Source organism: Mobula hypostoma, chromosome 13 (genome assembly GCF_963921235.1).
Source record: "Mobula hypostoma chromosome 13, sMobHyp1.1, whole genome shotgun sequence".
Classification (NCBI taxonomy): Eukaryota; Metazoa; Chordata; class Chondrichthyes; order Myliobatiformes; family Myliobatidae; genus Mobula; species Mobula hypostoma.
This window is the reverse complement of record NC_086109.1, coordinates 44,922,527-44,945,241: the sequence shown is the minus strand read 5'-3', so window position 1 is coordinate 44,945,241 and position 22,715 is coordinate 44,922,527. Positions and strand designations below refer to the sequence as shown.

General features: G+C 40.8%; 1 protein-coding gene across 5 annotated transcripts in view; it reads left to right on the top strand.

Moving 5' to 3' along the window:
• The first annotated feature begins 6,672 nt into the window (after positions 1 to 6,672).
• The window catches only part of mkrn4 (makorin, ring finger protein, 4), a 35,312-nt gene continuing 19,269 nt past the window's right edge, over positions 6,673 to 22,715 (top strand). For 3 of the 5 annotated variants that reach the window (XM_063065604.1, XM_063065601.1, XM_063065603.1), the window contains exons 1-3: positions 6,673 to 6,811; positions 16,874 to 17,002; positions 17,898 to 18,307. In XM_063065604.1, coding sequence (XP_062921674.1) covers positions 6,759 to 6,811; positions 16,874 to 17,002; positions 17,898 to 18,307 — 592 coding nt within the window. In that variant the 5' untranslated portion in view covers positions 6,673 to 6,758. Of the gene's footprint in view, positions 6,812 to 7,040; positions 7,177 to 16,873; positions 17,003 to 17,897; positions 18,308 to 22,715 lie in introns of those variants that run through there. The other 2 variants (XM_063065605.1, XM_063065606.1) reach the window with 2 other exon arrangements.

Sequence of the window (22,715 nt, the reverse complement as noted above, 5' to 3'; positions counted from 1 at the left end):
GTCTAAACAAAGTTTAGTACTTGTTTAAGATATTTTCTCTTACAGATAAACTTTTAACCCAAATTACATTACTGGCTGACTATTTTATGGCAGTTGGCAATAGTTTTAAGGTGCATTACAGCTACCTTCTGAACTGGAATGTGGGTCAGGACATCAAAATCTTATATATTTAAGTCAAATTCTATAAAAATGGCCTGCATATAAAAGCAATAATTCTGTGATACTTTCTGCAAAGTATTATTAATGTTAAATTATATTTTATTCTGTGATAACTTTAAAATTAACCATCCCCTCTCTTGATGACATCTTGGACACCTCACCAGGACTTGCTCAACCATTTCTTGCTGATTACAATGCTCACACCTCCCATTCTAGTGTTTCTTCATTAAAAACAATGTATTACTATACATTGCTTTCAAGGATTTCTTATCAGCTCCCCTTTCCCTTCTTATTAAACACTTCAAAACACTTAGAACTTTCTTACTTTTGGTTTTTTTTTAATATGTGTTGCGCATGTGAGTTTCCCCTCCTCCCTCCTCCACTTCAACACATGGATGAACACAGGCAACTCACTGTCTATATCCCCTCCTTGACCTGTACCTACCATCCACACCTCCACATTCCAACTGCTATCATCCCCATCTTCACTTCCCTCTGCCTCCACCTTCCACCAATTCTCCAGTCATCATGGACTCACCTTCACTACTGAGCAGGTGAGAAGTGCTCTGGGGAAACTCAGACACGGCAAAGCATTGGAATCGGATGTTGTGAACCTCATGGTCCTGAAGGAGTATGCTAAGCAGCTGTGCGGAGTTCTCCAGCACATCTTCAATCCAAGTCTCAACCTGGAAAGGGTCCTGTGTGGAAAACATCACGTGTGGTCCCAGCACCCAAGAAGGGCCAACTGAAAGTCTTGAATGACTACCATCCAGTGGCCCCGACCTCACATCATTAAGACCCTAGAGAGGCTGGTCCTGGCTCACCTCCAACCCCGAGTCAGATCAGCCTTAGACCCTTTGCAGTTTGCCTAGCAGGAGCACATTGGAGTCGACAATGCTCTCACATACTCGCTGAACAGAGCCTACTCCCATTTGGATAAGCAGGGCAGCACTGTAATTTTTATTTCTCAAGTGCCTTCAATACCATACAGCTGTCATTGCTAGGGGAGAAACTCCATTCAATCCAGGTTGGCACTTCCATTGTAACTGGATAATGGACTACCTGACTGGCAGGCCACAGTTTAGATTATGAAGACATGCAGTCCTCTTTTACTGTCATTTAGTAATGCATGCATTAAGAAATGATACAATATTTCCTCCGGTGTGATATCACAAAACACAGGACAGACCTAGACTGAAAAAACTAACAAAACCACATAATTATAACATATAGTTACAACAGTGCAACAATACCATAACTTGATGAAGAAGTCCATGAGCACAGTAAAAAGTTCAAAGTCTCTCAAATGTCCCACATCTCACGCAGACGGGAGAAGGAAGAAAAACTCTCCCTGCCATGCCCGACCACGGTCTGACCCTGAGTCATCCGAAAACTTCGAGCCTCCGATCAGCTCTCCGACACCGAGTACTGAGCGCCATCTCTGTCCGAACGATTCGACTTCAATCTCAATCGCCAACAGCAGGCAAAGCCGGGGATTTTGATGCCTTCCCTCCGGAAGATTCCCGACTGCGCAGTAACAACAGCAGCGAACTAGTGTTTCAATAATTTCTCCAGATGTTCCTCTGTGCTTTCACGTCTGTCTCCATCAAATCAGAATTGTCCACAGCCCTTATTTAACAGATACAATATCATTTTTTACTGGAGGGCTGCGCACGCGCGGCGCGCTGCTCTCTCTCTTCCCACCATTAAGAGCTGTGTGTCAGACATGGGCACTGGGGCCCCACAGGGGACTGTATTGACTCCCTTCCTGTTTACCCTGTACACCATGGACTTTAGATACAACAGTTATCTGCAGAAATTCTCTGATCATTCAGCAATAGTTGGGTGTACAAAGGGAGGAGGGGAGGATGAATACAGGGCCCTGGTGGAGGGCTTGGTCAAATGGTGCAAGCTGAATCATCTGCAACTCAACATCAGTAAGACAAAGGATATGGTGATGGACCTTCAGAAGACTAAGCCTGCACTACTCCCGTTACTGCTGACGATGAGGATCTGGGTGAGGTGAGGACCTGCAAGTACTTGGGGTGCACTTGGATGACAGACGAGTGGAGCACCAACACAGAGGCTGTGTACAAGAAGGGCCAGAGTCACCTCTACTTCCTGAGGAGACTGAGGCCTTTTGGAGTACGCAGGCCTCTCCTTCACATGTTCTACCAGTCTGTTGTCACCAGTACAATCTTCTATGCAGTGGTGTGCTGGGGCAATGGCATTAATTCAGGTGATGCCAACAGGCTCAATAAACTGATTAGAAAGGCTGACTCTGTTATAGGAGTCAAACAGGACACACTGAAGGCTGTGGTAGAACTAAGGACCCAAGCAATTCTGGACAATGTTTCTCACCCTCTGCATGCCTCCTTGGCTGAACAGAGGAGCACTGTTAGTAATAGACTAAGACAACTGCATTCCTCCAAAGAACGCTCTATGTGGTCATTTTTGCCCTCGGCCATTAGGCTCTGTGAATTCACCTATAGCCAGGGAAGTAATGACCCCCTCCTGTTAGACTGTTTGAGGTAACACCTTTTATTTTTTTTTACTTCTCTTCTAATATTTGTATATCTGTCCACTTGTAATGCCACTGTGACACTGTAATTTCCTTTGGGATCAATAAAGTATGTATCTATCTTATCAAACCCAATTCCAAACAAATTAAGAGGTATCCACATTTTCTAATTCCATACCACGACGTTTTAGTTTTAAGTTTTGTTGCTCTGCTGAAAATCAAATCTCCATTTAAATGCCTAATCTTCCACCTTAACTATTGCCTCTTGAAATTTCAGTATTATAAATTCCACATTTCCACCCCTTCTCCAAATAGCTCTGTCATCCTCAAATAATGAAACTCCAATACTACTACTAGAAAATATATATTATTTATCATTATAATAAATAATAATGGACTAACAACACTTCTCTGAGTTCCATTTCCCACAATGTTTACTTGACATAGATTTCCCTACTTGCACCATGATAGATCTACCAATTAAAATTTTTTTATCCAATTTAGCATTCAACCTCTTAATTCCTTATTTATATAATTTGATGATCAAACCTTTCCACATCATATTATGCTTTCTCCACATCAAAAGAGACTGCTACTATGCCTTCTCTGTTCAATTGCATCCTCCTACCTCATGTTCTAGACATCAAACTGAATCCAAGGTCCTGATGAAGGGTCTTGGCCCGAAATGTCGACTGTACCTCCTCCTAGAGATGCTGCCTGGCCTGCTGCGTTCACCAGCAACTTTTATGTGTGTTGCTTGAAATTCCAGCACTTACAGATTTCCTCCTGCCAAGGTTCCTTTTTCTCCCCTATACCCACACTGATATTTAAAAATATCCCATCTTGTAATATGTCAATCTCTTATTAATCATTTTAAATCATTTTTCTATGATTTTACATAAATGTGAGGTTAATGCTATTGATCTATAACTTGCTGGAGTGTTAAGATTTTTGCCTGCTTTATGCATTGGAACTTTGATTGCTTCTATCTATACTTTAGTAAGTTTTCCTTTTTCCCCCCACACATAATTAAATAACTTCCCTCCCTTTCTCACTCAAATTAGGTAACTGATCCTTCCCAGGGAATTTTTCTTTGCCTTTCAAAGAACACTATTCAATTCTGTCATGGTGAACATTACATTTAGTGTACCCTCAAAATTTCCACCTATCTGCAATGCTTCCTTACTTAATCCTTCCAAATTCTCTAATGTTTCCTTTCTTTTTCCTTTATTACTCCTACTGTCAGAACTGTGTATTTTAACAAAAAGTATACACGAGCATTTCTGTTTTCTCTACATTCCATGCTACAACTCTCTCCCCATTACATAACACTGGGTATCCAATTTCCATTCATTATGTTTATCATCTTCCAAACACTTTCAATTGGTGTTTGAATTCCTACCGAGTCATAAAACTTTCATCTTTTGAATTGTTTTTACTGTTGCTTGCAAATTTTTAGTCTAATTTGTGAAAATTGTGTCCTCTTTAACATTCTAACTGCTGTATTATGAAGTCTTACTGCTCCCCCACATTCTTTTGTCCACCATGATAACATTTTCTTTTTAGTTCTATTCCATTCTTTGGTATGCTTATTGTTGTTGCTGTCATTATCCCTTCTACAATCGGTCACATAATAGATCCACATCCTGATTGACTTCAATATTCTGTAATTGCTGATCACTTATTTCTTTAAAATTTCCCCAATCAGCCTTTCAATTAGCCACCTTTCTAGCACACTTTCCTGATCTATCACTATTTCAATTGCTAATCTGCACAATACAGGGTAATGATCACCAGCTACTGTTGTTTCTTTCAAAACCTCCCATGAACACTTTTCTGCTGAAGATGCCATAAACTAATATTAAATCAATTGCTGTTTCAGAGCCCGTATGAAAATTTACTCTTGTCCCACTTTCATTATTTACACAGAACAGATTCATTAATGTCATCACTACTACTAATACTACTACATCGACTCAGGCCTAGGGGGCCGGCATCGGGCACGATGACGGACTCTCCACTTCTCCCTCTCCCTCATCAGTGTGTTCAGTTCATCTGCATTAGCCGCGCCGCTGTCTTCTAGGAGTGTCACAACACTCCCCCCAACAATCAGTGTGTATTAAAGTCCCCACAGCATACTGTATTTTCCTGGGTACCAATTTGCTCTATTAAAACTATTCTTAACTTTTTTGCAAGGATTATAGACATTTATAATTTTAATTCTACCTTCCTTTGTTCATACTTCGATTACTATGCACCCTGGTTCTTCTCCTTTCTTTAGTTGTCTATATTGTAAACCCCTTTTAACAGAAGTCACACACCTCCTCCACTTACTCTATAATTTTTTACACTATCATAAATATTTATTACAAAATCTAGTGTTGGGTTAAGCTATGTTTCTTGCACAAATATTACATCCAGTTTTTCAGCAAAATCCCTCACATAATTCTTAAGTCCCTGACCATTAGCCATTAAACTTCTAGAATTCCACTAAAGAATGAACAGGCTTAGCCCCTGGGCATGAACACTGAATTCTCCAACTTCCGGTATTTCCCTCCCCCCCATCCCTATTTCACTCTGCCCCCTCCCCCAGCTGCCTATCACGTCCCTCATGGTTTCTCCTCCTTCTACTATCCATTGTTTTTTCCCCCTATTCTTTCTTCACCTTTCCTGCCTATCACCTCCCTGCCTCCCCTCCCCCACCCCTATATCTTTCCCCTTACTGGTTTTTCACCTGGAACCTACCAGCCTTCTCCTTCCCACCCTCCTCCCACCTTCTTTATAGGGCCTCTGCCCCTTCCCTCTTCAGTCCTGACGAAGGGTTACGGCCTGAAATGTAGACTCATCGTTTCCACGGATGCTGCCTGACATGCTGAGTTCCTCCAGCGTGTTGCTTTGACCCCAGCATCTGCAGAGTATTTTCTGTTTAGGATCAGTACCAGTTGCCTTGTAAATAAACCTCAAGACTTGCATCATTCCGATCTAGTTCCACCTGTACTTGCTCCCATGATAGCTCTCCTACTGCTGCCTTCACTATCATTTTTATCTTCTCCGTTATAGTTTTTTTTGCCTGCTCAGAACAATTAATAACGTATGCCATGAATAAAACCAATTTATCTGCACTAAATTTATCTTCCATTGTCTTTTTCTAATTTTACATCCCTCCCATAGGCTGCACCTATAAATTTCATCTTGTCTGCACTGCTCAATTGAACATCTACCATACCTCTGCCTTCCCTTACACGTCGCCGCTACGTGCCCACTTTTCTGACATTTATAACACCTAAGTGGTGGTGGAGCATAGGCTCTGACACTAAAGCACATGAATCCAATTGTTACTTTTTATCTGAAATGTTAACATAACAGATGTGTTATCACTCTTTTCTCCATTCCTCACTGGTTTCATTTTTTAAAATCTCAGTCACGAATCCTCCATTAATATACTTATCTATTTGATATTTCCGTTATCACCCGTTTAACACAATTTCCCCCACTAGCACGCTCTTTTCTATAACCCCTCTTTTGCCAATATTTAGGACCTTCATTGCTTTGGCCCTCTGCTCTGAAATCTTACGAACAACCAACAGTGCTCCGTCACGCAGAATCTTTGCAATACTTATATTTAGATTACTAGTCAGTACGACCGGGTTCAGTGCATTTACTTCACTCTCTTGCTTAAAGTTAAACAGCACTTTGAACTCCTATTACCCTCCTTCGAGTCGATCGCTGTTCTCTACCGTCATCGTCATTTTCTGGTCTATTTCCACCTGTCTGCACTCGCTTGCACTCCTACATCATCGCTCTGCATTCCACCACCACTACCTGCCGTACGGACTCGAGTATGCCAAGTTCGCCGTCGCACCTCGCCCTCCTCGGCGGCCAGAACGGCCTTCCATCGTCGGGATGGCAGCGGCGCGGAACCGGACTGGACGCTCCTCACCTGTGATTGGTCAACTGGGTCACGCGGGAGAGAAGCCCCAAAGCGCCCCTGTGATTGGCCGTCGGGAGATTGTTGTTGACCGCTTCGGGCTTTGGGCCGGTACTAAGCGGGGCTGCTGGGAGCAGTAGTAGGGGTATAATGGCGGAGGGGTGGTCGGGAAGCGGCGCACGGCGGAGGCGGATCCTTTGCAGGTGAGGAGCGGGAGTTGCAGAACTTTCTGCAAGATGACTCTACCCTCTCTCTCGGGGTGGGGGGAGCTCTCGTGTCGCGTTGATCTCCGTTCACTGAAGCAGCCGTTGGGGCTCCCGTGCGCGCGGCGGGCGGGGGTCTGGAGCGCGGCGCTCGCGCTGGTTCCGGGTCCGCCGCGTGCTTCGGGCGGGGGGGAGGGCCCGCCGCCCGCCGCCCGCCGCCCGCCGCCCGCCGCCCGCCGCCCGCCGCCCGCCGCCTTCCGCCTTCAGCCGCTCCCCGGGAACAGGGGCCCCGAGTCTCGGAGCTTTATGGGCTGCTGATTGAACTGACCAGTGAGCTACGAGATTTTCCCCTCTCACTCCGACACGTAAGCAGTAATATAAACATGCTAGAGTTCCTCCAGCATCTTGTGTGTGTAAACAACTAACTGAGCTTGCTCTGCCCTCCAAGAACTTCACTAACGCCCTACCTCAACCTCTTCCCAGTCCCATCTCTATGTATCCTTCGATTCCAGTACTATTCAGGAAGCTACCGATCTGCTGTTTATTACGTGCACGGAGATGCGAGGGAAACTTCTGCCGGCCATTCCGGCACATCATACCGTACATCGAGTTAATAGAAATAATAAAAAATAGAGCTTTACTGTTACAGATAACGTGCTTGTAGGCTTGACGATGTAGATTTGGACATCGCTATTTTGAATGAATCTTCCTGCGTTCTTGGCTAGAGATTTCCACCGTTATCACCTTCAAGTACAAAGTAGTTTTTCCTTAGCGAACTGAACGGCTTGCTCTCTATTTTGAGTCTAGCCCCCAGTTCTAAACTTTTATGTATTTTTTCAGCTAGTTTAACTATTTTGTGGGATTTAAGGGTTTTAATGAATTATGTCTTTATTCAAAAGGAACATCAGGGATAAGGTAGGTCAGTTGAGAGGAGGGGAGAATAAGGAATAAGACTAATTTACACCTGGAAAGACAGTTATTGATCAGGGTTAGTCAGCATAGATTTGTTGGTGAGTGAACTTGTTTGACTAGTTTTGATTAAGGTCTAATTTTTAGTTAACTAAATTGGATTACTGTGTGGTTTATGTGAACTCCAGTAAGACCTTTTACCAAGTCCTGTGTTGTATACTGGCCCAAAAGCTTAGTTACCTTTGTGAGTGCTATTTTCTTATATATGTTAATGATTTGGATGTAATGTAGAAGATGTGATTAGTAAGTTTGCAGACGACATGAAATTTGGTGGAGTTTGTGGAAAAAATAATCCTAAAGTTATTTTTGAGGGGTGTAATAGAGGTATGACACATCATGTTAGGGTCATTGGGAAGTGTTGAATGCAGGGACCTTTACACTACTGGCTATAATACTGGAATGTAAAGTTTTTTTGCACTGTTTATTCCTTTGTATACATTTTAGTTGTGAATGAAGTATATTTTTGAAATCTACAAATAATTGTGGAAGTGTACATGGCCCAGTACTGTTAAAGGTAGGTTGAAGAATTATAAGCTAAAGAATTCTTGCCTTAATTGGCATAGAATACAATTGCAGTAAGGATTTAATAGCACTTCGTAGGCCACAGGTGGAATATTGTGTGCTTTTCTTGTCACACTATAGGGAGGATGTTATTGTACTGAAGAAAGTGCAAAGGAGGGTCATCAGGATGTTGTCTGGGATGGAATGCTGCAGTTATAAGGAAAGACTGGAATCAGTAGGCTGGGTTTCTTTTTCTTGGAGCAGAAGAGACTGGGTGGACAGCTGATGGATGGGAAGAAAACTTCCCATGCCAATAGACTGGAGGAAGGGTGGGGGTTTCAGGTGAGAAGGTGGTGTGATCAGATGATCTTTTTTTCACCCTGCACGTAATTGCAATCTGGAACACACTGCCGGAGAATTTGTTAAAGGTAGTTTTTCCTCACACGCAAGTAACATCTGGAAAAACTTCTGGTATATAACCAAGGCATATTAGGCTGCAAGCTAAATGATGGTAAATGAAAGTAATTATAGATCAACTTGATGGACTGAAGGATCGGCTTCTGTGCTTAATAACTTTAAAACCCTTAAGTTTTCTGAACTTCAGAAAATTGAAAATGCCTACTGTAATCTTTGTGGCAGATCCAGCATCTTGGGAGCGTATCTTATATACTTTAGCTGTTCACTCTCCTTGTTCAGTTGCCGGAGCCTTAGAACTCGCATATCATTTGTGTTCCTAACTTCCTGTTGCATGTGTATGTTAGCTTTCTGTGACTTGTGTACAATGGTACCCATTTTGTTCAACATTTCGCAAAATCCATTTGCTTTTCCTCCTCTAGTGGATATATTGTTTGATATTGTACTCCTTTTACCACGTTATACAGCCTGCCCATATATTAGCCTTCTGTAATTTGCAAGCTTCTAACATCGGGATAACAGATTTTTTTTTGCTTTCACCTTTTCAAATCACTGTGTGTCACATCTGCCATTCCTTCAGCAGAAGTCATTTGGAAATGCATGGAATTTTTGAAGATAATACTCAGATCCATTATCTCTATAGTCTCTTCTGTCAAAACTCGCCTATGCAGATCATTGTGTTCTTGATATTTATTGATTTTTCAGGCTCATTCACCTCTTTAATTGTCATTCCTCATTTGCTTTGACTCCTTGGTTCTCCAGTATTTTGGGGATTTTTAGAATGTCATTGCTATTCCTTATTACCCCATCAATGTACTACACACAATATATGTAGATTAAAGCTTAGTTCACTTGCTGTATTGTCCCTGTAACCTGTACTTCTGATTTCCTCATACTTTGGGTACATCACTGGACTGATAAATATTTCCAGTGTTTTCTACCTCTAACTCAATTCAAACTAATTAATTGTACTGAACCTAGATCCATTAATCAATGCGCTGATGTCATTGTTTATAAACAGTCCTAGCCAACTTATCATTTTGGTCTGTCCTTTCTGAATGTCAGATACTTTTGAATATTTGGTCCTTACCTTGAAGCTATGCTTCTGTAGTCGATGAATGGGTGCAATTTTTCAGCTGTGTTGGGCCTGCTTTACGGAAGTATGTTGCGTATGGCATGTAGGTTGTCAGTATAAAATCGGAGGAATCAATTAGACTTTAACATTGTACTATGTTTCAACCATTTAGTAGCTTTTAGCGATATTTTGAAAGCCCCCAAACTAATCTTATTCTAACAGTTCATTCTGTTGAGTCTGATTTAATCAGTCATGGCTAGTAAGTCCTATGAGTGCAAATGAAGCCATCCTGTGCATGCGCTATTTTATTGGCATAGAGCAATGTTTCCCACCCTTTTAGACCAACGTGCTCCCCTCAAGCACTTCCATACTTGCTGATTCTCTTCACCCCCCCCAAAGCACCTTCATACTTGCCAATACCCCTCTTAAGCACAATATACTTTCTAGTGCCCCCATTGTGTAAAAACATGTCTACCATATGCTAACATGAGAAAAGCAATTCTGCTTTATATTTTTATGTCTTTAAACCTAGCTTACACAGTATCTTTGTGCTGTACAGCAGCTTCAACATCATTGTGATCGAGCTTGATGGTTTTTGATATTTTCTTGCAAGCTCCCTTCCTGTTCTTCTACCCTGCAAAGAAATGTGTTAATTATCCAGTCGAGAATTTCCAAGTTATGCAGCTCCTTGAATTGATTCTGAAAATCCTTCAGTGACTGCAGGTGTAAGCAGTACTTTTGCAAAGCACCGTCTGTGAAAGAGAGTGCCATATTTTCCATGCTGGGAAACTGAGAACATTCATCTCCCAATGCTTTGCTTGTATATTTCCAATTTTCTGATTTAAAGGTGAACACTGCACTTTTTGCCTGGATTAAATTGAAATTCTCACCCTGCATTTTCATATTTAGAATGCTCATTTTATCATACAGATCAGCTCGACATGCCACACTTCCACGTAGAAGTTAATCTTGTTTCCCAAGATCTTGTCAACTTTGAGCAAAAATTCAACTACAGTGTCAAAAAGCGCAAAGAAATGTTTTAGCAGCAGCCTTTGGACAGCCACTGCTCTTCAACATGAAGAAGCAAGCTTCAAACTCTTCATCGTTATCTTGGCATAACTGGTGAAGTATGCTATTTAATGGGTGAGCTTTAATTTTGTTGATAGCAATGCCCTGTCTAGGACAGTTGACTCATCCAGTTGTATCCCAAATTCTATTTTTTTTTTTGTAGCTCTGTGCATAGTTGATACTCGATGTCTTCACTTATTTCATCATGATGAACTAGAGTTGTGACTCAGGAATTGATTACTAAAATAGTATCCATTTTGAGAACAGCACTGAGCACTACTGATACAGCAGGCATTAGTAATCTTCCACCAATTGTATGAGATTTTCCACACTTTGCTATCATTTTGGAAATGTTATAAGAAACAATAAGGCCACTATCAAGGTCGTTTTTTTTTACTTTCTTGGCAAATGACTCTAGTGTGCAATGATTTTCAAATGCTTTCATCTTCTGGAACTGAGTAATACCATAAGTAGCCTTTTCATGGTGTGTTCCTGCAATCTTGATGGCTTCATGGCTTCATTACACAGTACAGTGCTAAATAAGACACATGGGCATTGCTGTTCTGAAGGGGACTGAATAAAACCATACTCTGGTATGTAACATTGTGTTGACACACTTTCTGTAGTTTTCATTTCTTTGCAGGATTAGAATTCAATTGAGAGGGTATTCTTGACTTGCCAGCGGTTAAATTACATGAACACGTTCCATGCTGAGAGTCAGAGGGAACTGTTGGGTACTCTGGTTACTGATTTTATGCATCCCCAATAATGTCTTAATTGGTTGGATAAGATTGCCAAGTTTCAGGTGTGCTGTGTCAATGAGTGCGCACTGCCTGCAGAGGTCTGGTTCTCTGTATTCCAATGCCTCATCCTTTTTTTTCTCTTGGAAGTGCCTGCTCTACTAACAGTTGGTCAAGTCTCATGCCTCAAGTTAGGGTGCCACTTACTGCCCCCCCCCACCCAGAATCGTGAATGTCCCACTGATGATTTCTATTTCCCCAAATGCCCCCTTGGGGTTCAGTACAGTCCTCATCACTAATATAGAATGATAAATATTTTAAAATATGATCAAGTTCATATTGAGGTGTTCTGCTGTGCAAGGAACAGTAATTTGGGAGTTGGTACACAACTTGGTATACAATGTGAAGAAATAAGGTTATACACTTTTTTTTCTGTTCTTAAAATGGCTAATACAGAATGTTGCTGCATAGTGTGTGTGTGTATTTATGCACTAACTTCTAATATGTTCAAGGATGCTTGGTTAGTCCTGAATATTCCAGCAATTTCTTTCACAAAATATTTTAATCTCTCATCACTTAAAGGCTACTCTAACTTTTTGCTTATTCTGCTGGAATGGATGACTTCACTTTTCTCCACATTGCATTTCATCTGCCATTATAAGTTACTTAACATATCTATCTCTTAAAAAGTCTCTCCACTTTGTATTGCAACCTGCACTGTTACTGAGCATCGTAAATTTGGCAAACTTGATATAATGCATTGTATTTCTTTATTTCTTTCTTTCCTTTGCATTTCATTCTTTCATTCCCTTGATTTATTAATGCTAATTTATTTGAGGTCCTCGTTCACTCAATCTGTTACACTCTACTACTTCCAAGAGGATTTGTTTCTTTTCTGAAGACAGTGGGGGGGGGGGGTGAGATTGTTTGCCATTTAATTTTTGCCCTGAGGTTCGTACTAATTTCTGCATCTTTATTATAAAGATGATACTGTGGTGTTTATTTCCTGCCAGCTTACTGTTGTGTATATACTTTCCTGCTAATGCCTTGGTCATTTTTCTTAATTCTGTAATCTTCCCTGTCTTTTGGCTTTTCGATAATATTTTGCATCTTTTCTTTTGATCTGATGCTAAATAGCCATGACTGGATTATTGTTTTTCTTCTTTTACCTTTTATGGCAACTGGCCCAGATGGTGTATCTGGCTGAGTACTGAAGACTTCTGTTAAATCAACTGGCTGGAGTGTTAACTGACAGCTTCAACCTCTTGCTTTGGCAGCCTGAGGTACCCACCTGCTTTAAGAAGTCTTCAGTCAGACCTGTGTGAGGAATTGAGGATATAAAAAAAATCATTTTGAACCTATGTAACCTCTGGCTAAAAGAATAATTGGGACTGAATAGGAATTTTTGAACTGAAGTAAACTGTCTTCAGCAGTTGGCTAAAAAAAAAAACTGGCTTATACTGGTTCTCCCTTGGTTTGCAGAGAGACATTGAGAATTTGATAACATTGTACATTGTACCCTCATTTGAGTAGGAGGAGGAGGAGGACTCACTGATAAGGACAGGAATGAACATCCATCTGTAATTAAGTCAGAGCTTAGCAAAGGGAATAACTGATAAGGACTGGACAGTACATTTATCTGTAATTAAACCTTGATTTAGCGGACTCTCTTACCTAAGTAATTAAGTTTTGCTCCAACAGACCAGTTCAAATGACATCTTGCAACAGTAATGTATGGGGCTTACTACGTATAAATATACGGCTGTAACCGGAGAGAGTGGGGCCCACTTGTCGGATGGTGGCAGTACTTGCGTGCCTTCCATTTGACAACTGGGTCTCAACCTCCTGCAGGAGGGTGCGCAATAAACTCTTGTAACTATAAGAAGCTGGTGTCCTGAGTTTTATTCAGATTTGACTTTAACATGTGCCTAAGAAGAACATGGCAGCCTGCCTCAATGCCTATTGTCCAGTAGTACAACATTCCACTGTGGTGAAATGCATTGAGAGATTGGATATGAAGCTTATCAACTCCTACCTGAGGAATGACTTGGATCTGCTCCAATTTGCCTATCTTCACAACAGATGTGGTTTCATTTTATCTTCAGTCAGCTCTGCAACATCTGGACAACATCAGGATGCTCTTCATTAGCTGCAGTTCAGCATTCAACACTGTCATCCCATGGAAACTAATTACTTGGCTTCAAGACCCAAGTTTTAATATCTCCCTGTGCAACTGGATCTTCCTTCCTCACTAGCCAATATGGATCGATAACCTCTCCACAATCACAAACAGCAGAGGTGCAGTATGATGCTATATGAATAGACCCTGCTGTACTCGGCTTTATACTTTTGACTGTAAGGGTAAGTAAAGCTCAAATGCCATATTTAAGTATGCTGATGACACCACTGTTGTTGGCTGAACCAAAGGTGGTGATATATCAGCATATAGGAGGGAGATTGAAAATCTGGTTGAATGGTGCCATAACAGCAACCTCTTATTCAATGTCAGCAAAACCAAAGAGCTGATTATTGACTGCAGGAGGAAGAAGCTAGAGGTCCCTGAGCCAGTCCTTATCAGGGGATCGAAGGTGGAGAGGGTCAGTAGCTTTATATCTGTCCTGGGACCAGCATGCAAGTGCCATCACTCCAAAGGCATGACAGCACCTCTACTTTCTTAGAAGTTTGTGTAAATGCGGCATGTCTTCAAAAACTTTTATAGGTGCGTAGTGAAGAGAATCCTGACTCTTTACATCTCTGTTTGGCATAGAAAAATTAACGCACAGGAGTGGGGGAAAAGGTGATGGATACAGCTCAGTCCGTCATGAGCAAAGCCCCTCCCATCATTGAGCATATTTACCTGGAGCACTGCCACAAGAAAGCAGCATCTATCGTGGATCCTCATCATTCAGGCCGTGCTTTCTTCTCACTCCTACCTTTGGGCAGGAGCTACAGGACTCCTGGATCCTACACCATCAGTTTCCCTCCAGCAGGCTTCTGAACCAGTGTGGATAACTTAACTCGCATCACTGCTGAACTGACTGCACAAACTATAGATACTCTCAGCACTCTACAATTCATGTTGTCAGTATTTATTTACCTTTTTTATTATTAGCATGATTTGTCCTCTTAGTTGTTTTATCAGTCTGTATAGAGTTTTTCATAAACTCTATTGCATTTCTTAACTTTTTGCAGACAACTACAGGAAAATATTCTCAAGGTAGTATATAGTAATACATTAATTTTGAACACAGGATCAAGTTTCTCTAGATGTGTAAAAAGAAGAGTGTAAGTTAATGAATGGCCTTTTAACAGTTGAAGAGAAATGAAACATGAAAGTACATAGAGCAGTTCAGCACAGAATGGCCCCTTTGGCCCAGGATGTTGTGTTCACTTTTTAATCAATTCCATGATCAATCTAACCCTTTCTTCCTACCTTGCCCATAACCCTCCATTTGTTTTTCATCTCTGTGCCTGTCTAAGAGCACCTTGAATGTCCCTAATGTATCAGCCTCTGCCATTACCCCTGGCAGGGCATTCCAGGTACTTTAAATCAAAATTTACTTCTGATAGGTCCAATAACTTTTGAGACAGTTAGACAGGTACATAGATGGAAAAGTTTATAAGATTATTGGCCAGATGCTGACAAATAAGACTAGCTTGGGTGGGGCATCTTAGTCAGTATGGTCATTTGGACTGAAGGGGTATATGACTGACTGGCACCTGATAAATCACCAGGATCTGATGGCTATATCCCAAAAGTTTTAAGCAAGTGACTAGTCATCTTCTAGTAACACACATAAAAGTTGCTGGTGAACGCTTCTCTAGGAAGAGGTACAGTCGACGTTTCTGGCCGAGACCCTTCGTCAGGACTAACTGAAGGAAGAGTGAGTAAGGGATTTGAAAGGGGGAGGGGGAGATCCAAAATGATAGGAGAAGACAGGAGGGGGAGGGATGGAGCCAAGAGCTGGACAGGTAATTGGCAAAAGGGATACGAGAGGATCATGGGACAGGAGGTCCAGGAAGAAAGACGGGGGGGGGAACCCAGAGGATGGGCAAGGGGTATATTCAGAGGGACAGAGGGAGAAAAAGGAGAGTGAGAGAAAGAATGTGTGTATAAAAGTAAGTAACAGATGGGGTACGAGGGGGAAGATGAACCCACACTCAGGTTGGAGGAACAACACCTTATATTCCGTCTGGGTAGCCTCCAACCTGATGGCATGAACATCGACTTCTCTAATGCCCCACCTCCCCCTCGTACCCCATCTGTTACTTATTTTTATACACACATTCTTTCTCTCACTCTCCTTTTTCTCCCTCTGTCCCTCTGAATATACCCCTTGCCCATCCTCTGGGTTCCCCCCACCTTGTCTTTCTTCCCGGACCTCCTGTCCCATGATCCTCTCGTATCCCTTTTGCCTATCACCTGTCCAGCTCTTGGCTCCATCCCTCCCCCTCCTGTCTTCTCCTATCATTTTGGATCTCCCCCTCCCCCTCCAACTTTCAAATCCCTTACTCACTCTTCCTTCAGTTAGTCCTGACGAAGGGTCTCGGCCTGAAACGTCGACTGTACCTCTTCCTAGAGATGCTGCCTGGCATGCTGCGTTCACCAGCAACTTTTATGTGTGTTGCTTGAATTTCCAGCATCTGCAGAATTCCTGTTGTTTGCGTTTAAAGTCATTTTCTGGTATTGTGCAAAGCCTAAACTTGTTCCCGTAGATTAAGAAATAACAAATATAACCCCACTATATTTTAAAGAAGTTGGAAAAGAGAAAATGGAATTATAAACTGGTTAGCATTACAACAAAGAGGGAAAATGCTAGATTCATTTATTAAGGAAGTGGTAATGGTTCATTTAGCAATTAGTAATAGGATTGGGAGAGTTGGCATGAATCAATGGAAAAAAATGTTAGAACAAACTTCATTTTCAATTAGGATTATGATAGAAAATTAGAGCATGTGAGATTGTGGAGATTAGAATAGTTTATAGTAAAATGGCCATTATTGCAAGTTAAGGTTGGTGAGTTTTTTGTCATTTGCTGTTAAAGTTGCTATGGTGATTGGTTGCACAGTCAAATGAGTACAATTAAGAGAATCTTGGCATGTTGGTACAGAAAGTGTCAAAGTAAAGGATCAGCCATGATCTTATTGGCAGAGTATGAGGTGTTCAATGACCTACTGTTTTCTAATGTTATAATTTCTAATTTAATAGTGTAATGAACTTGGTGCTAACTTTGGGTAATTTTAAATGTTCTTATTTAAAGCATAAGGAACATTAATTGCTCTTTGCCTTTTCAGGAATTTCATCCATGGAGCTTGCAAATGGGGACATAACTGCTATTACTCGCATGACCTGTCTGTGCAGAAATCATCCCAGCTCTGTAGGCATTTTTTAAATGGATTTTGCTTCTATGGAGACCACTGCAGGTTTGTAATTTGAAATTTGTACAAATGCTTTGATTTGGAATTTGCCTAGTGATGAATTATTTTTCATCACTGGAATACTGTAAAGTGCTTCATTGTTAGTTTACTGAACAATGCATATAAGGTTAGCAAATGTGGCAAGCATCATGTCAGGAAAGAAACTTGCAATAAGATCACAGCATAGACTGATCCATCTAATTTGTTAGTTTGGTTCTCTTCTGGTTTAAGGAATGTGTAGGTATTTTAAATTTAGTTTCAATTTTGAGTATCATCTCCAGCCACCACCCCGCCCCCTTGTGTTCTTGGTTTTCTGGGATAAGTCACTACTACTGATGTAATTGTTGTCAAGTATTACGGTGTGGTGCAGGGTTCTTGGGAAATATGGAAGCAAACTTTGTACCAAATTACACAATAGTCAGTTATGTTAAGGATGTTGTGAGAATATTTTTGGTTTTTGAAGAACAGGTGGCTTAGTGATGCCCTTGTACTCTTGGAAACAGTTCTATAGTCTGCTTATAGTATAGAGCTACCTAAAATTTAAGTGTTGGGGATAAATATTAAAGTGGTGGGAATATTGTAAGACAACATTTGATTGAACTTTTGGACAATTTGAATGTTTTGTGCAGACCTAATCTGTTATTGACTATGCAGGACCAAAATGATTGCTTAGAGGAGGACATACTATTTTGCAACATGAATGTAATTAATTGCTGCCCATGCAAATCAAATGGGATCACTATACTGAACACAATAATTTGTTAGATTTGCAGTGGAGATTGGCTAGGCAGTTTATATGTGCCTCCCTGGTCTGGGACAAAATGGTTCATTTTTTTTCTAAAAAGGCTTTTTTGAAGTGTTAAATTGTATTTATGAACAATGCCTAAAAATATCATGCTAGATATCAACACATACAACCAACTGTAGGATGGTCATCTGGGAGCAGACGTGGTTCTGAGCCTGCCCTTCAGCTGAGGAGGACTGGAGAATCTTCTCAGACTTCCCATTATGTGGAATCTAGACACAACACTAGAGGATACAACCCCAGAAACAGGCGTGGTTCTGCTCCTACTATTCATCAAACTGCAGTTGGATCTTCTCAACCTTCCCGTACTGCCCACTCAACTACTGAAATGGCCTCTTGGAGTCAATGTGGTTCTGAACCTACTGTCTCAAGTTCCCTGCACTTGAGAAATAATGAGTGCTTTGGCATGCAGCTGGAGGAAGAAGCTGAAGAAGATAAGGAAAATGAAACTCCTTCAAAATCAGAACTTGGTGAAGGACAATTACCGTGGCTGTTTCAAGAGTGTGGTAAGTAACACTGAACTTTATGTAAGGCTATGTTTTGAATCTTTGCTTTCAAGTTCCATTTCTCGTGCAGTCTTTTGGAGGAAAAAGAAACTAATCGCTCAAATGAAAAGAGTAGGAAAAGATTTTGCAGCTATTGTGGGCAGGGGTGTCTAATATAGTATTTTTGGAGGAGGTGAAAAACAATTGGAAAATCTTGTTTTCAGACACTGCAGGGAAACTTTGGATCTATAAACTGAATTAGTAGGCAAAACAGGGCTAATGAATTGTAAATCATCCAACTGGTACTTAATGAATTGTTTTGGGAATTGCAGTAATATAGTCTTGCAACAGTTGAACTATGAGCACAATCTAAAGGTTGAAATAAATGAATTGATTGGCATCCATATAAAATGGGTAATACTTGACTAATCCTCTGAATGGTATAGGGACAAAGTAATATGCCAGGAAATCTTGTGGTGGGGAGTGCATTAGAAATATTTAACCAGATCATGCTTACAAATACAAGCTAAAAGCAGTGGCTTCATTGAGTACTCCTTTATGTAAAAGAGAATCAATACTGTTCAAGGTAGCAGTCTGAATATAGAGATGCTTGGAAGCTACACTCCACAGTAGTGGTCCCAGGAATCTCTACTATTTTCTTGATCTTTTTTGTAAGATGTTATGTTCAATTACCAAAGTTGAATTGGAGTTTGAAAACTGAGTGCCTTTTATGCCTGGATTCTTCACACAATCCAGATTTTTAATACATGCATGGAATTCTTTCCCCTAATCACCATGGTCAAAGACTCAATAGTTGTGAAATGTGGATATCTGGGATTTGAAGCTGCTTTTCTGTGTCTTTCATTACCTTATGAAAATCTGGAAGCTAAAGCAAAACCAGCTCTGGGAGTAGGTTAAATGGCCATTGTAAGTTGTCCCATTAGGTTAGGGTTAAATGGGTTTGTTGAGGTTTGCTGAGATGGTGTGGTTCAAAGGCCTTGAAGAACCTACTGTATTGCTAAAACAAGTTCCAGTTGAATTACTGAAAGTTGTGGCTGCATTTTGTAGTGTATCGTTCCTCACTTTCAGATCCAGGTCCTGCTGCTTGCCTTGATTTGGCCCAACCTTCCAATTACGCCCAGCACTTAAATTGGTCAAATATTGGCTTGTTCCTTGCTCTCGGGCCTTGGCATCACCACCTCATCGCTGCCTTGCCTCGGTTCTGTGGTTTCAGATTACCTCCAAGGCTGTTCCAGAAGCCAAACTTTGGCTCGTTCTCCACTCTCAGGCCTGGGCCCTGCCATGCCACCTCGATTCAGCCAGTACCCATCACATCGCAACCCCTGTCCTGCACCTTTAAGACTTCAGTTCACACCAGAAAACTGCCAGGTCGTACAGGTGGTTCAAAACCTCAGCTCCAAAAGGGAAGTTGCAGGCTGTTGACTGCAATGATAGTTTGGGGGACGGGGGGTGGGGGGGGAGAGATGATGATAAGTAGTTAACAGTTGTTTGCTGCCAGCAAGTTGTCTCTGTGCTTCACCAGTTCCATTTTAAACCAGTAACACTGCCCTCATCAATTTCCAGTAGTCCAATATGCACTCTCACCTCTTTTACTTAGTATATCTGGGGGGGGGGGGAGGGGGGAAGAAAGCTTTTTGTATCTTACTTTTATATTATCGGCTAGCTTACTCTCATATTTCGTCTTTTCTCTCAGTGCCTTTTGTTGGCTTTTAAAATCTTCCTCTTAACTAATACTGCTTTAAAAGACAAGACATTGCTGGAATCGAAAGATGAGGTAGCATCAGTGTAAAGAAAAACTGTTGTAACTTTTCATCAGCATGTGGGAGTAATAAAGGTAGCAGATCATTTTCGTGTTGCAGACAAGGGAGAGTGGAGAAAACAAATGGAATGAATATAGGGTGGAGACCGAGAGAATCTAGATGCTATTGCTGCTGCTGTCTGGTTAGTATCAGAATTGGGTTTAATATCACCATGAAATTTGTTCACTTATGGCAGCAGTCCAATACAATACATGGTAAATGTAGAAAAAAATGAGTATATATGTATATTAAATAGTTAAATTAAAAATAGCAATACAAAACAGAAATAATAAAAAGTGAGGTAGTGTTCATGGGTTCAATGTCCATCTGGAAATTGGGTGGCAATGTGCAAAAAGCTGTTCCCTGAATTGATGAGTGTGTGCCTTCAGGCTTCTCTACTTCATTTCTGATGGTGGTAATGAGGTGAGGGTATGTCCTGGGTGATGGGGGTCCTTAGTGATGGATGCTGCCTTTCTGGGGCACTGCTCCTTAATGTCTTGGATACTATGGAGGCAAGTACCCATGATGGATCTAAGTAATTTTACAACTTTCTATAGCTTCTTTCGATCCTGTGCAATAGCCCCCTCCCCCATGTCAGATGAAAATGCAGCTTGTCAAATGCTCTTCATGGGTGTTTTAGGTGACAAACCAAATCTCATCAAACTCCTAATGAAATAGAGCAGCTGTCTTGCCTTCTTTATAGCTGCATCGATTATTTTGGGATCAGGTTAATCTTTGACACCCAGGAACTTGGAAATTACTCACTCTCTCCCCCCACTTCTGATCCCTCTGAGAATTGGTTTGTATTCTCTCATCTTGCCCTTTCTGAAGTTCATAAGTAGCTCTTTGGTCCCACTGACATTGAGTGCAAGGTTGTTGCTGCGACTCGTACTAGTATATAAATGGGAGGAGATTAATTGGGACAGGAGGGAGAAAAGAATGCTGCAACTGAGTTGCAGAGCATGGGGGGGTGGTGAGTGGGTTGATAATCTTGCGGGATGATCAGAAGGGAAGACTGGTTATAGAGTTACATTCCTAATTCTTCATCACTCTGCAAACACTACTCGATACACAATACTTTATTTCCAGAAATTGCCACTCTGCATTTCAGTTTTAGCTGTACTTTTTTGCCCCATTTGCTCATTTCTTTGCATCTCTGATAATGGACCAATTATGAAGGGCCTTCAATCTGAAACATTAACTGTGCCTATTTGGATGCTGCCTGACTAGTTGAGTGTTTCTTGTACTTTTATTTCAGATATGCAGCGTCTGCAGTTTTTTAGTTCTTCAGTACAGTTTTATTGGCATATTACCTGGCAGCTTTGACAGTCTAGATGAATCAGTCAATGGAATTTTCTCCTGTAAATCACATAATTATGTACATAGTTAACTTCCTCATACTGTCTGTTTACTTAATTGTACTTGCACTATTTGTACTCATTTTCATTTAGATTTTTGTGATGTTTATTTTTAAAAGTGAATTTAGGAGTCTTCATTAGTTTTTGATATGGAAACCTCCACAGCTTACCTGACAAGTTGTGTGGGGATTTGATTTCTTCTAGCTGGGGTGCCTTAAAACAAGGAGCTATACTATGAGAAGGAATTTCCTAATGGACTCTGGAGGCTGAGTTTGTATAAGAATTATGTAATTTGTCTTGAATATTAAAATATATGATATTAAATCAAGTGGTTTTGGAACAGAGATTATTGAATGGTAGAGCAGGCAAGTGGCTGTTCAGTTTATCTTTGACATTTCAAGCAAGGATTGATGTCTTAGGTAGCAGATGAGAATAAATTGCGTAGAAAATACAGCCTGGACAGCTTGCAATCATTGAGGGAACAATAAATTCAAAATTGTTTCAAGACATTTTGCAGTAGAATGTCAGGGTGGATGATGCAACAAAATAATGATCCAAAACATGAGTAAATCAACAACAGAATGGTTTGAAAAGAAAATTCATTTTTCGGAATGGCCAAGTCACAGTCCAGACGTTAACCCAATTGAGATACTGTGGCGTGAGCTGTAGAGGGCTATTCATGCAAGGTATCCTGGAAATACTGATTAACTCAAACAGTTCTGTATGAAGGAATGGTCTAAAATTCCTCCTCTCCATTGCACAAGTCTGATCAGCAGCTAAAGGAGGTTCTACCAGTTATTAAATACAAGGGTTCACATACTTTTTCCAGCCTGAATGATTAAACAATGTGTTTACTAAATAAATAAAAAATTTGTGAGTTACTAGTTGAGGCAGATTCTCTTTGTCTATTATTGTGATTTTGAAGACCTGAACACATTTTGAGTAAATAATACAGAAAGCCAGGTAATTGCAAAGGGTTCATAAACTTGCAAATGTACTTTGACAATAAATTTACTTGGTAAAATTACACATTTGGTTAATCTGTTTGGGTAGCAATGAGTTCGCTTTGCTACATAGTTGAATTGCGAAAGGGTGAGATGAAGAAATTTCAGAACTTTAGCCTTTACATTTTTGACTTGTTAAATGTTAATAATGAGCAAAGTGGCCATGATTAAGAGATCTTCATTTAAAAGGATGCCTGTGTGAGAGAATTAATAGCAGCATAGAATTGCATAACAAAGTTTAGAGACA